This window comes from Astatotilapia calliptera, chromosome 14 (genome assembly GCF_964374335.1).
Source record: "Astatotilapia calliptera chromosome 14, fAstCal68.1, whole genome shotgun sequence".
NCBI lineage: Eukaryota > Metazoa > Chordata > Actinopteri > Cichliformes > Cichlidae > Astatotilapia > Astatotilapia calliptera.
In genome coordinates, this window is record NC_137435.1 from 14,778,455 (window position 1) to 14,792,177 (window position 13,723).

Below are 13,723 nucleotides of genomic sequence, written 5' to 3' on the forward strand. Positions count from 1 at the left end.
GTCTAATTTGTTCCTTTCATTTAATAATAATCCATATTATGTATAACAGCTACATTCACCCTGGAGAGAAACTAGTGAGGGAGACCATCAGGACCAAGCTGGGTTTCCTGGGTCCAGAGGTTTGGAGAAACTTCTTCCCTTTCTTTCATCACAGCTGTCCTGTGCCAGAAGTTCTGTTGACCCACTGAAAGAGGCATCATTTAAGAAACACCAGGAACACTGAAGCTCATCGCATTGATCAAACAGGACTCATGATCTTCACCAGCAGCTCCCTCACAGGGAAATCTTCAGCACTCCTCCGTAGGCCTGCCCCAGGAGATGGATAAACCCAGCATTTCATGAACACTGTGATGGAGACCTTTGGTTTGTGTAATGTTATAAATACTCGGATACTCCCCAGAGGCTCCGGACTTTTACACAAAGGTATTATATTCAGTCCTGTAGAAAGTTATATATTTAAAAAGATATGATCCTCTCTGGTTACTCTGGTATGAATAACTCTGAATCACTTTATGGTAAATAACACACTATCTGCAAAAAACTGTGAAAACTGTGACCTTTGACCTTCATCAGGTTTTATTTAATTGTGTTAGAGAAACTCAAACGTGCTCTTTATACAGCTGAGTACATCAAGTGTTTAAAACGGAAGCTGTGCAGGTCTGAGATAAAAACTGAGGTCCTGTTAATGCTGATATATAGTGACACAGTTACATGGGTGATTAATCCTTTTGTTTTTTTGTCTTTAACTTTATCAATAAAACAGCTGCAGCTTTCACTACAGCACATGTGGTACTTTAACCTTTGTATTGTTTTCATCAGTTCATTTTGCAGTTAACATGTGAACATGTTGGATGATCTGTCTGCTGTCACTGGGTGGTGCTGAGGTCTGAATCTGAGGGCAGCTCCTGTAATCACAAAGAGAACAGAACCATCAAACTCAAATATAAATTTTATCCCTCAAAATTGAAATAAAGCTGATTCTTCTGTCCTCACACACTCAGGATCTGAAGTTGTTCTCTTACATTTTTTTCAGTATTACAGTACACTACAGTACTTTAATCCATAGTTCCTGATTAATGAAGAGCTACAAGGTACAAGCTTTTTTTTTTTACGTTATTGTCTTTACAGATGTGGCAAGAGACTGAAAACATGCTGTTGTTTGCACATATTTAATAATCAGCTCTGCACAGGAGCTGAAGCAGGATGCAGCCTGTTGCTTTTACAGTATAATACTTGTAATAAAAGTACAGTAACAGTAATTAGTGACTGAGTAGCCCGGAGCGTTTCTCTTGATTTCTTTAGTCGGTGTAAATTCATTCACCTGCACAGATTAGCTAAACGAACCCTGACAGCCGAGTCCTCATCTTAGCTAGCTAGGTCTCAGGACCGAGCTAAGGACGGTAGTTACGGATTAGTTGACAAACACGTTTAACTTACCGAAAAAGTGCAGCAGGGCCTTGGGTCCTTCTGTCGGGTAGTCCAGTTTACTGAAGAACACCTCAGGCTGTCAGGTTAAAACACTCGGTCGTGTCTTCGTAGCGTAAACGCTGGCCCTCCTCTCAGAGCCTACGTTCTATCTGCTATTCCCGAACAGAGATACGCAAGTTTCTCCGTGACTGCAGCTGCCAGTCAAAGCTGTTATGATGACGTTTCACCCCAATTTAACATCACCGCGGTAGGAATTAGAATCAAACTTATGGGAGAGGAGACCCCTTGAACATCAATAAGCGTGATGAGAACTATTGATAACAAAAGAAAGAACCTTTGGAAAAAAATTATCTGAGGAGAATAAATTAATTTTAGTCTGACCCCAGTCCCATCCGCTAACGTGGGGGAGGCGGGGTTTATGACGTATATACTGCAGCCAGACACCAGGGGGCGATAGAGACGTTTTGGCTTCATTTTTGGGGAGCTGTCGTGTTGTCCATCTTTTATACTTTCATTGGGTGGGACATGACAACACCGCCACCTGCAGGAAGATTTTCTCTCTGTATGGTACCTTGTGTTGTGATTAGAGATGGCACGATACCACTTTTTTATGTCCGATACCGATACCGATATCATAAATTTGGATATCTGCCGATACCGATATGAATCCGTTATAGTGTTTTTTAATCAACAAAACTGTTTTTTAAATATCTTGCTGCATTTTGTATAAGTTCATACTCAAGTTTAAAACAACAACTACACTAAAGCTATTCTGTTATACCTGTATGCAAAAAAAAATATTTCATAGTTCAGCAATACTGATCAATCTAATAAACTTAAACCTACACCATCCTCCCTATTCTGGTATTTTAAAGAGTACTTAGCATAAATATTAAGCAACCTAACTAATAGGGTTCCAACTCCCAGCAACAACAAAAATAAATAAATAAAAAATAGGGAACCACCCCTCACGCTCCACCTCATGATGCTTAATCGACGTAATCAACCTTAATTTGATGCAGTGTGAAAAAAAATGCACAGAAATCAATTATTTTTCAAGAAATATTAAATAGATTCAACATCTTTCTTCAACAAAATTGCAGACTGCACAGATGGTACCTTCCCAAAGGAAAAAGTACTATAGCTTACTAGGGTATATATATTAGACTTAATAGTTACTATATACAGTAATTGACTTCTATTCATTTTACATCAAATTAAAACTTTGGGTGTCAGATAATTATTTATTAAAAGCTAGACATTTTAAATGAGAATAAGAAAGAAAAGTATGTCTTTGTGCCCCCTTTTCCCTGTTAATGCCCTATCAGCCCCCCTGGCTAAACTTTGCTAGATCCGCCCCTGCACAGTTACCAGCGTCAGCTACGTAGAAAAAGATCCTCGAGTAGAAAGTAATATTAAATACATTCTAACAACAGCTGATCAAGCTTAAACGTGCTGCTGTTGTTCAGCCGCTGGTTTCCTCTTTCTGGTGCAAAGTGGGCCAAAAGCAAACTAGAGACACGGACTAGCGACAGAAAAGCCGATCAGCTGATCGTTAAGCAGTTTCATGATTGAAGTAGCAGCAAGAAGAGGCAGTCGCTCCATATATCGTTTGTTAAGCTTAACGCAGGAATGCTTTACAAACATTCAGAGATGGACTTACACACTTGCTTTACTTCTCTCGGGATAACTTTGTCGGAGATGAAATGCCGGGTTGCTAGCGAAGCTCCAAATGCTATCCAGACCACCGACAGGTCCCACATGCCACAGCCGCTCTATCACGTGATGCATACTGCTCCGACGTGCTAACGTTCTGAGGTGAGTTACGGCATGTTGCAAGTTTTGTGAGGTGCTTTCGTGATATTTAATGGATCGGATTACATTTTTTATTTTTCTCCGATATCCGATCCAGTAATTTAGGTCAGTATCGGACCGATACCGATACGTAATATCAGATCGGTCCATCTCTAGTTGTGATACCTGACAACTTTTTTCTTGAGAACTGAGACCTGACAATTTTTTGTCTGATACCTGACAATTTTTTTTTTGAGAACTGAGACCTGACAATTTTTTTTTTGAGAACTGAGACCTGACAAATTTTTTTTGAGAACTGACCACTTTTTTTTTTGAGAACTGAGACCTGACAATTTTTTTTCTGATACCTGACAATTTTTTTTTGAGAACTGAAACCTGACAATTTTTTTTTGAGAACTGAAACCTGACAATTTTTTTTCTGATACCTGACATTTTTTTTTTTTTGAGAACTGAGACCTGACAATTTTTTTTCTTGAGAACTGAGACCTGAAAATTTTTTGTCTGATACCTGACAACTTTTTTTTTTGAGAACTGAGACCTGACAATTTTTTGTCTGATACCTGACAACTTTTTTCTTGAGACCTGACGATGTCCTAAAATGTACACCCTACTGAAGACCCCAAAATTTAAAGTGACATTTTAATTTAAAGAGACACCTGCTGCTTAAAAATGCATGATCTGCACGATCCTTGAACGTATGTGAGTTAAATGTATGCGTTCATGCCTTGCTAAATCTCCATCTTTGGAGATCAAAAATGTCTGCAAAAATATAAAGAAATAAAGAGATTCCGAGGGCCCTTTGGTAAAATTATCATGGGACTGAGTTTGTTTCAAAGGAATATAGAAACTACTGCCCATTCTAGGGTTGTGACCGAAAAGTGGTAAAAGAATTTAGAGGGACTGAAATTTGTTACTGTGCAATCCCATGTAATCAACTCAAGAAACTCAAGAAAATACTTTTGTATTTTTATAATTTGATTGAATGGGATTGCAACAGGTTATCATTGTAGTTTAAAAGTTATTTTTATTTATTTATTTTAACTTAGTAACTAAGAAACCTCTGTTCACACAGGCCCTGTTGGTATTAGATTATCCTTAAAAAAATACCCATGAAAATTGCCAAATACAATTCCACTGCCCCATATTTTGCAGCAATTATTATATTTACCAGTTGGATAACGTTTCGTAACTTTGGAATTAGCATAAGCTGTCATTTATTTTACTCTTTTAGTAAATAGATTGTTTAGTTTGTATTCTTTTGGTGTAAAGGCACTGCAAGATGTCAAATGCAGCTGTTACTATTGTATGTATGTGTGTGTGTACTGTACTACAAACTGACTATAGTACATTTGTCAGTGAATTCAAAATGTATGGTATAATATTATAAAATCTTTTGATTTAAGCTCTTAAAGACACACACTTATTCCCAGCACAAAGACAGAACTCTCTTATTAATCAAAAGCTTTTTCATTATACCTATGTTAATATTGTACAATGCAATAAAAACTTTCAAACTTGAAAAAGAGTTTGAAATAAAATTTAATTAAATTACTTATGGATCAAGGAACAGCACAGTTCAGTAGCACTGAGATAATACCTTAAATAAACAAACAGAGGAAAGAAAGGAGGCAAGAGAGCAAGAGATCAAAACAAAGACTTAATTTAATAAACATGTAACAGTTACATGTTGTGACACAGATGTTAACTAAATTAGACCTTATTATTTTCTGCTTGATGGAATATGCCACCTGTTGCTCTTGTTGTTGTGTTAAAGGATGAAGCAATCTGTTTCTGTTTTTAATCCCATGCGGCTCCTTTATTGGACTCTGGTGCAGCTGTCCCATTGGAATAAATCTATTGGGTAATAAAGTCATGCCTGAAATAGATGTGCACTTATTTGCCTTCCTCAGTTTTTCTTGTTTGTTGTTGTTTTTTTTGTATGTGCAATCTTTTATTTTATATTGCATCATTGTTCATTTGAACTTCAGCATAGAAGTTTGGTCATTACTGAACCCCATTAACGAAAACAATTCCTAATAAAAACGTTCTCGAAAGTTGATAGCAACATAAATCTTAAACAATTCCTATTAACATTTTTTATGAACTAAGTATGGGTAGCCATTATCAGTTTTACTAGTAGAGAGAGTATTAGATTAGCATTATGTTAGATTTTTAAGTTAAATTATTTTCAAGGTTTAACAAGTATGAATGAATGCACATATTTGTGAAGTAAGGCATATAACAATCGATATCCAGCCCATCAAAAAACTTAATGTTTCAATTAGGTACTGTTCAATCTAAATGAGCAGTATAACATGGGCCTAAACAAGGAATGGGGAAAGAGAAGGCAGATGCCAGCAAAAGTTCAGATAGAGGTACACCACTCAATGTTGTGTGAAGGTGAAGCACATGATTTATATTTGAGGGAATTAGGGGTACTTTATTCAATATATTTTGTTATGTCACATAAAATGTGGAGATGGGATTAAATAAGTTTGCACTTTTTCTCGCTCCTTTTTGATATGTAACTGAATCAGAACGGTGAAGCAATATTGAAATCTATTACCTTTATTTTGTATAGCATTTTTTTCTCTTCTTTACTTTGCTAAATGAACTTTGTATATTGTTTAGATGATCGAAATAAATTAAAAACAAACAAATAGAATTAAGTGTAAGTTTAATACAAAATGTGTATTTCGCAACATCATGGTTGGACTAATCATCACAAATGTAACTCTACTGTCTTTCACTTGCCAGACTGGTCACAACATATGACATTTATTCACATTAACAATCATTATAGGAAGATTGTGTAGTGTCAACCCAGCCCTGGAATTTAAACTCTTAATATTGTATATCATAATTTGATGTCTTTCCCATTATGTGTTTCTTAGTATTTTGTTCTGGCCTAAACAGGATTATATAACATTTTGGTATAAAAATGCAGAAAAGTAGTCCAAAGCTGGAAGCCAAAATAGCAAATATTTCTACAGCCACAATAAACTTTCCCGGTGAGCTGATATAGGCGGGGATAAATGTGATCCAAACTGCACAGAATATCAGCATGCTAAAGGTTATAAATTTTGCTTCATTAAAATTATCAGGCAGCTTTCGAGCCAAAAATGCAATTGCAAAACATGATATAGCCAGAAATCCTATATATCCTAGAACAGCGCAGAACCCTACAGCTGTGCCTGTATCACACTCTAAAATGATTCTGTCCTTATACAGTAGTAAATTCCTAAAAGGAAAAGGTGGGTTTATTGTTAACCAAAGTATGCATATCAAAACCTGTATAAAAGTAAAGACCAGAACAGTGAGTCTCTGCTGTAGAGGGCCAAACCATTTCATCACATTTGTCCCTGGAAGTGTAGCTCTGAAGGCCATTAAAACTACTATTGTTTTACCAAGAACACAAGAGATGCAGAGGACAAAGGTGATGCCAAATGCTGTGTGTCGCAGCATGCAGGACAATTTGGTTGGCCGTCCGATGAAGGTCAGAGAGCACAGGAAACACAGAGTTAAGGAGAAGAGCAGCAAGAAGCTCAGCTCAGAGTTGTTTGCCCTTACTACTGGGGTTTCTCTGTGACAGTAGAAGACTAATGTCGTAACCATAGTTAGAAAAACTCCCAGCAATGAAAATAACACTAACACCAACCCTAGAATTTCATCATATGCCAGGAATTCTACTTCTTTGGGGATGCAGGCGTCTCGTTGTTTGTTTGACCAGTACTCTGGTGGGCATTTCGCACAGTGTATTGAATCTGCAAAATTAAAAATAAAGTAGGGAATTGTCAAACAAACAACCTTTATTTGTCACATACACAATCATACAGAGTACAACATGTAGTGAAATGCTTGTGTCCGAGCTACGGTCAGACTACAGACATAGCCGCGCCATTCCAGCATGGATGGTCTAGCCAGGACCCTTACTGGATAGTGGGTGGGAATTGAACTTGCAATTCCCACTCCAAAGGTGTGTAGTCTTACCAATACAGTATCCAGCTGCTTAATTTTCTTTGTTTCTTTTGCTATTTATTCACCTGTCACATTACTGATCTCTCCTTCTGGGCAGGGTATGCAGTCATAACAGCAGACTGGCTTTCCTTTCTGAAGGACCTTATGTGTTCCAGGGAGACACATCTCACTGCACACTGACACAGGCACCTCCTACAGGCATAAAAACAATCATATTCATTTTGTACTATCTCTATAGTTAAATAAGAATTTAAAAAACATAAAAGTTAATATTTATATGAAGATTTCAAACTTCAGTTTCTATGTTACCTCAGTCAACCCATTGCCCCAGACAACTGGGATGTTGTTCATGACAAATTGATTTCTCTCTGGAAGAGACGCATCAAAAATGCCAATGGTTCTTCCCTCCATTGTTCCTCGAATTGTAAACTGTAAATTAACAAGTTCATATCTTGCTGGGGTGTCACCATTTTTGTTAAAATACACCCTTTCCCCTTTTTTTGTTGTAAAATTTACAGTGTTAAGATACTGTAAGACCTAAAAATGAAATTCCATAGAAATTAAATTAAGCATTTCAACTCTTATCATATTGTCAGAATGAACTGACAGTCACTCACTTGCCATGGTTTAATGTGTTTGGGGTCAATGCAGCTCTCATTAGAAAAGGACAGTTGATCATTATCACATTTGATCAGCATGTCGAGAGCATGAGCCACTGCGTAAACTGACTTGTAGACATTATCAGTAAATCTGAGCTCAGACACATCAGTGAACTGTGATTCAATGTTTTGCAAGCTCTCATGGCCACTACATGGCTGTTTTTGAGTGTTCACAGTTCTATTGAGAGAGCAGTTAAACACTTCTTCCCAGAATTCCCTAACAAACTGACTATCGGGGAACTGTGAGGGGTAGAGCTGCTTTAGATACTCCTCTAGCCCTGAGATCTTAGCTTTAGGGCTGGTGAAGCCTAATGAGCCCACCAGGATTTTGTGTCCCTCACTGTCAGTCAGAGAGTGATCTGTGATCCATGCATCACTGCCAATCCACTGGAGTCCTGTAATGCTATGCGTGTACAGCTCAGTAGCCAGCAATTTAATTTCTCTGTGAGACATAAAAGCCATAATAACTTTGGAAGTGGACTGCTTAATGATTTCTATTATTCTCTGTAGTCTGTTTGGTGGATCTGATGATGAAAATGCTTCAGAATACTCAATACACACTCCATATTCTTTTGCAGCTTGGATAAATGCTGCTATGCCATTGAAGCCATATTCATTATCCACAGCTAACGCCCCAACCCAGGACCATCCAAAGTGCTTGACAAGCTTGGCAAGAGCTCTGCTCTGGTAGTAGTCACTGGGAATAGTTCTGAAAAAGGTAGGGTACTCTTTCCTGTTGCTCAGACAGGCACAGGTGGCAAAATGGCTGATCTGCATTGAAATATACAAGTATCTGAATAGCATTGGCAGAGCAAACATTAAATATTGCCATTTTAGGCTTATGCATTACCTGTAGCTATAATTTTACTCTTCCAATTTTGCAAGAGAACTGTAGAGGTGCAAAAGTGCAATATGAAAAGCGAAATTATACTTCAATGACTTGTTTTCTTTGACTTACCACAGGTATCTGAAACCTTCCAACAACCTGTGCAAATGCAATAGTTGGGCTTGATCCAGAATGTCCCAAGATTGCTTGCACCGTCTCAGTGCAGGTGTCCTCACGGAGTTGTCTATTTAACCCACTCAGCAGTGTCAGTGCTGCTCTCAGTATGTCCATGGTTCCACAGTTATCATAAATCTTATAGCCAAGTTTAATATTAGACAGCATGTGGGGATTTTTGTTGATTTCATTTATGGCAAAGATCATTGTTTGAGCAAATTGAAATTCTCTAAAATTAAAGCTGTAATTATTAATAAAAGTAACAAAAACTTTATGTTAAAGGTTCCAATGCAGAACAAAATACACACAAGCATAAACTATTTCAAATGAAATGTAAATTTAACACATTTCTCGTATAAAGTAGGATATAGGATAAATAATACATACTTTTTGCATTTTCGAAATTCTGGCATTGTCTGGAATGTGTTAGTTACAGAATCCTGGCCTGTGCGAAATGAAAAAATGCCTCCAATAATAAGATCCCCATCCTGGGTTAGTTCAGGTGGTTGTGCCAAGCCTTGCAGCTGACATGCAGAATTTCCTTTCTCCAGTAATAGAATGAAGAGTAGCAGTCTCAATAATACCATATCTCTGCTGTTGCCTGAACATTACCCCAATCAGCTTTACAGTTCATACTGGAGCTTTATACACTTTTTAAGTTGTCATGGCTCAATGTAGCCTCTAGAGACATATGCACACCTTAGGCAAAAGATGTTTTGATCACAGTTTTATTAGCATTATAGTATATTGTATAATTCATATGGCATACAATATAAGGCTAATATATTTATATGATCTAATCACAGTTGTTTTCAACGATATACTGCATTCATGCTATGACTGGACAGGTATTTCAGTAACTTCAGAGAACCATCTATTCAGTTTGGTTAACAATTATGTAGAAATGTTACAAATACAAAGAAAACATTGTTTTCATTTTTCAAAATAAATGGGTTGCCTTCTTCCCCATCATGTTCTTCTTAGTATTCTTTTCTGGTTTCAGTAAGATGATATAACATTTGGGCATGAAAATGCAAATCAGTAGACCAAAACTGGAAGCAAGTATAGCAAATACTTCTACAGCAACACTGAACTTTCCTGGAGAGCTGACATATGCTGGAATAAATGTGATCCACACTGCACAGAATATCAACATGCTAAAGGTGATAAACTTGGCTTCATTGAAATTATCAGGCAGTTTTCGAGCCAGAAAAGCAAAAATGAAACATAAGACAGACAAAAGTCCAATGTAGCCAAGAACAGCCCAATACCCTACAGCTGAGCCAAGAGCACATTCTAAAATAATTTTGTCCTTAAATGTTTTAAAATTCTTAAATGGAAACGGAGGACAAATTGTTAACCAGACAATGCATATGATAACTTGTACAAGAGTGAATACAAGAACACAGAGCCTTTGTTGTGTCTGCCCAAACCATTTCATCATATTACTACCAGGAAGTTTAGCTCTGAAGGCCATTAAAACCACTATTGTTTTTCCCAAAACACAAGAGATACAGAGGACAAAGGTGATGCCAAACGCTGTGTGCCGTAGCATGCAGGACCATTCAGAGGGCTGACCGATGAAGGTCAGAGAACACAGGAAGCACAGAATTAAGGAGAAGAGCAGCAGGAAGCTCAATTCAGAGTTGTTTGCTCTCACAATAGGAGTTTTTCTGTGTTTGAAGAAAATTAACACCACACCAGCAGTTGTGCATGTTCCAAATACAGATGCTGCAGTGAGCAGTGCTCCCATAATTTCTTCATATGATAGAAACACTGCTTCCTTCTTTATACACGCATCTCTTCTCTCATTTGACCAATATTCAGGGAGACATCTCACACAGGTGACAGAATCTGCCAAAAAAATATCAACATATTACAAATCACCCCGACACTCATCTCCAACCACTGCATACAGGCTCTTCACTCTTCTTCACCTCTCTTCTGCACCGTCTTTTGCTTTGGAAAGTTGATCCCAGGTATTTCAATTCATCTGCCTTCACTATCTCTACTCCTTGAATTTTCATTTTTACACCCATCCCTCTTTCATTTACTTGCTTCCACTGGCTTTCATTCCTCATCTCTCCAGTGTACACCTCTACTTCTCTAGACATAGGCACCATACAATAACTTTGCTTAATTATTAAATACATTCAAAACAGTTCCAGTCTTACATGACAGATAGTCCTGAAAGTAAAACCCAAACAGTAAAGCAAGAACTTAACATAACCAAGCAATGATAAAATCTTTGTTTTGAGGCACAGTGAGCAAAAGAAATACAAAAGTGTACACTGAATATAACACTTGTAACATAACCTGTAATGTTGCTGATATCACCTTCTGCACATCTTATACAGTCATAGCAGCAAACAGGCCTTCCTTTCTGGAGAACCTTGCGTGTTCCTGGAGGACATTTCTCACTACAAACTGACACAGGAACCTGCACGAACAAAGGCATTATGAGAAAAACATGTATAATATTGCCCTTACAGCCATGTTAATGAAATGTATTTAATACTAGAGCCAATAGATGTTTATATCTCCTGTGCCAAACTATTTTGTTAAAATTGAATTTGTAATTATTGTAATTAATTAGACTGATACCTTACCTGCTTTGAGTTTCTTGCCCAAATTAAAGACTTGTTTTGCAGATATAGCTGTTTTTCTGCAGCTAATGATATATCATAAAGACCAACTGTGACAAACTCCACAATACCATTTTCTCTTGGCTGCCAGTTTATAATTTCATATTTTGCGGCTGGGTCTCCATTCTCATTAAAGTAAACCTCCTCTCCTTCCTTTGTTTTGAAGTAAATGTTTTTTATGTGCTGTAAAATCTATAAAACAACATTAATTTATTTAATTACCTGAGAAAAACTTTGCAAACTAACTGGCTATAGGACATGGATAATTAATTATTTTTTCAAACTGTGAAAACATTTTTTTTTTATCAGTGATTGTTATTGTGTAATGTGATAACTTATAATTGAAATTATTAAAAAGCTCACCGTGAATGGGTCTAGCTGCACAGTTTTGTTACATGTTTTATTACAGCTGAGGATGTTGTGAAGTGCATGTGCCACTGCATACACTCCTTTGTAGACATTGTTAAAGATAGGCATGAGAGACATGTCAGTGTAGCTGTTTTGAACTCCAGTCACATCTTCATGTCCAGTACACTCTCTCTGAATGTCTGATGATGATATTGACTGCCTAAACCTACAGTTAAATAATGCCTCCCAGAACTCAATAAACAATTCATTATTAGATGAATTGAGTGGCTTCAGATTAAGCATGAACTCTCTCAGGCCACTGACATGTGCTTTTGGAATGGAAAGGCCTATGGCACCATTCAGTATGTGATGTATATCCAGTGCTGCTATTTCAGAATCAACTATCCATCCCTCACTACCTACCCACTGGTATTCAGTCAAATTGTGCTGGGACATCCCATACATTAGCACATCCATATCCATGTGTGACAGAAAGGCAACAATCACCTTGGAGGTTGAAGCCTTTATAATGTCAATTATCTTTTGTATTTTGTCTGCTGGATCTGTCCTGAAAAACGATACAGAATACTCCAGACAGATGCCCAGCTGCTGTGCAGTTTCTGTGAATGTAGCCATGCCATTATTTCCATAATCATCATTGGTTCGAATAGCTCCAACCCAAGTCCATCCAAAATGCTTGACCAAATGGGCCAGGGCTCTGCTCTGGTAGTAGTCACTGGGTATTGTTCTGAGGAAGGATGGGTACTTGGTTTTGTCACTGAGACAAGCACATGTGGCAAAGTGGCTGATCTAATAGAGAAAAAGTCCAAAATATAACATTCACACTTGCATTTTTTGCAACAAACGGTGAAGAAATTAAGTAGAAAAAAAGGTCAAACATTGACAGTTGAATGTGCATGGTTGCAAATATTTTTATTAGCTATTCTACCTACCATTGATATATAAAATGGCCCAAGGACAGTAGCTATTGCCATGCAAGGGGAGGAAGATGTCTCTCCAATTATGGCCTGCACTTGTGAAGGTCTGGTACATGGTCTTTCAGATTGCCCAGCAACAATTTCATTACCATTGGTCAGCGTCAGTGCAACTTTTACACTTCTTGCCATGGAGCCACAAGCATCATAGATTTTGTAGCCTAGAGAGACTCCTGGCAGTAGGTCTGTACTATTATTAATCTCCTCAATGGCAAAAAGCATAGCCTGAGCAAACTGGAAGCCTCTGAAACTCAAACTTGATTCAATTTGAAATATGGAATTAAAACCAAATTATCTTTAAACCAGAAACAGTGGTATTACAAAAGCAAGTATGTATTATCTCAATACTCAGTATTTCACATACCTGGTACATTGCAGTGGCAGTGGTTTATGCAAGTAGGTGTCCATTCTGTCTTTCCAACTGCTGTGAAATGAGAAGATCCCCCCTAATATAATATTACCATCCTGAGATAGTTGGGGGTTTTCAGGATCCCCCATTTGCCTGCATACTTGTTCATCAGCCTGAGAGAAAGACACCACCAATAACACTTGTAAAATTGCCCAACCCTGCTGTGGCCAGCTATGCGTTGATGTCATGCTGTCAGTGAGAAATAAAACACTGGATTGCATCACATGTGCCTTTAGATACATTTGAATCTTAAACTGGTATTTATGCATTTTTGGAGTAACATGAGAAATAATGGAGTAGTGATGACTCATTTCTGTCAACCTATAGGTGGAGGAAGAAGAGAGACATACCCAAATGAAAAAAATAGTATGTTTTTCTTATCTAATCTGCTTTGCTTTGTCCTTCCTTTTTATTTTTATTTTTTTATTTCACCAACTCCTGGGGAA

At 37.5% G+C, this 13,723-nt stretch overlaps 2 protein-coding genes across 2 annotated transcripts; both read right to left on the reverse strand.

Moving 5' to 3' along the window:
- Nucleotides 1-5,903: 5,903 nt before the first annotated feature.
- LOC113036630 (extracellular calcium-sensing receptor-like) lies at nucleotides 5,904-9,308 on the reverse strand. Its single transcript, XM_080288430.1, has 6 exons — nucleotides 9,268-9,308; nucleotides 8,839-9,121; nucleotides 7,839-8,651; nucleotides 7,531-7,758; nucleotides 7,287-7,410; nucleotides 5,904-7,007 (listed from the first exon to the last, which is right to left on the reverse strand). The coding sequence occupies exons 1-6, from the start codon at nucleotides 9,291-9,293 to the stop codon at nucleotides 6,088-6,090; spliced, it is 2,394 nt and encodes a 797-aa protein (XP_080144556.1). The 5' UTR covers nucleotides 9,294-9,308; the 3' UTR covers nucleotides 5,904-6,087.
- Nucleotides 9,309-9,820: 512 nt separating this feature from the next.
- Nucleotides 9,821-13,291, reverse strand: LOC113036631 (extracellular calcium-sensing receptor-like). The gene is made up of 6 exons (XM_080289114.1): nucleotides 13,233-13,291; nucleotides 12,827-13,124; nucleotides 11,889-12,683; nucleotides 11,508-11,717; nucleotides 11,197-11,320; nucleotides 9,821-10,734 (listed from the first exon to the last, which is right to left on the reverse strand). Exons 1-6 carry the CDS (start codon nucleotides 13,274-13,276, stop codon nucleotides 9,821-9,823), a joined length of 2,385 nt encoding a protein of 794 aa, XP_080145240.1. The 5' UTR covers nucleotides 13,277-13,291.
- Nucleotides 13,292-13,723: the final 432 nt, after the last annotated feature.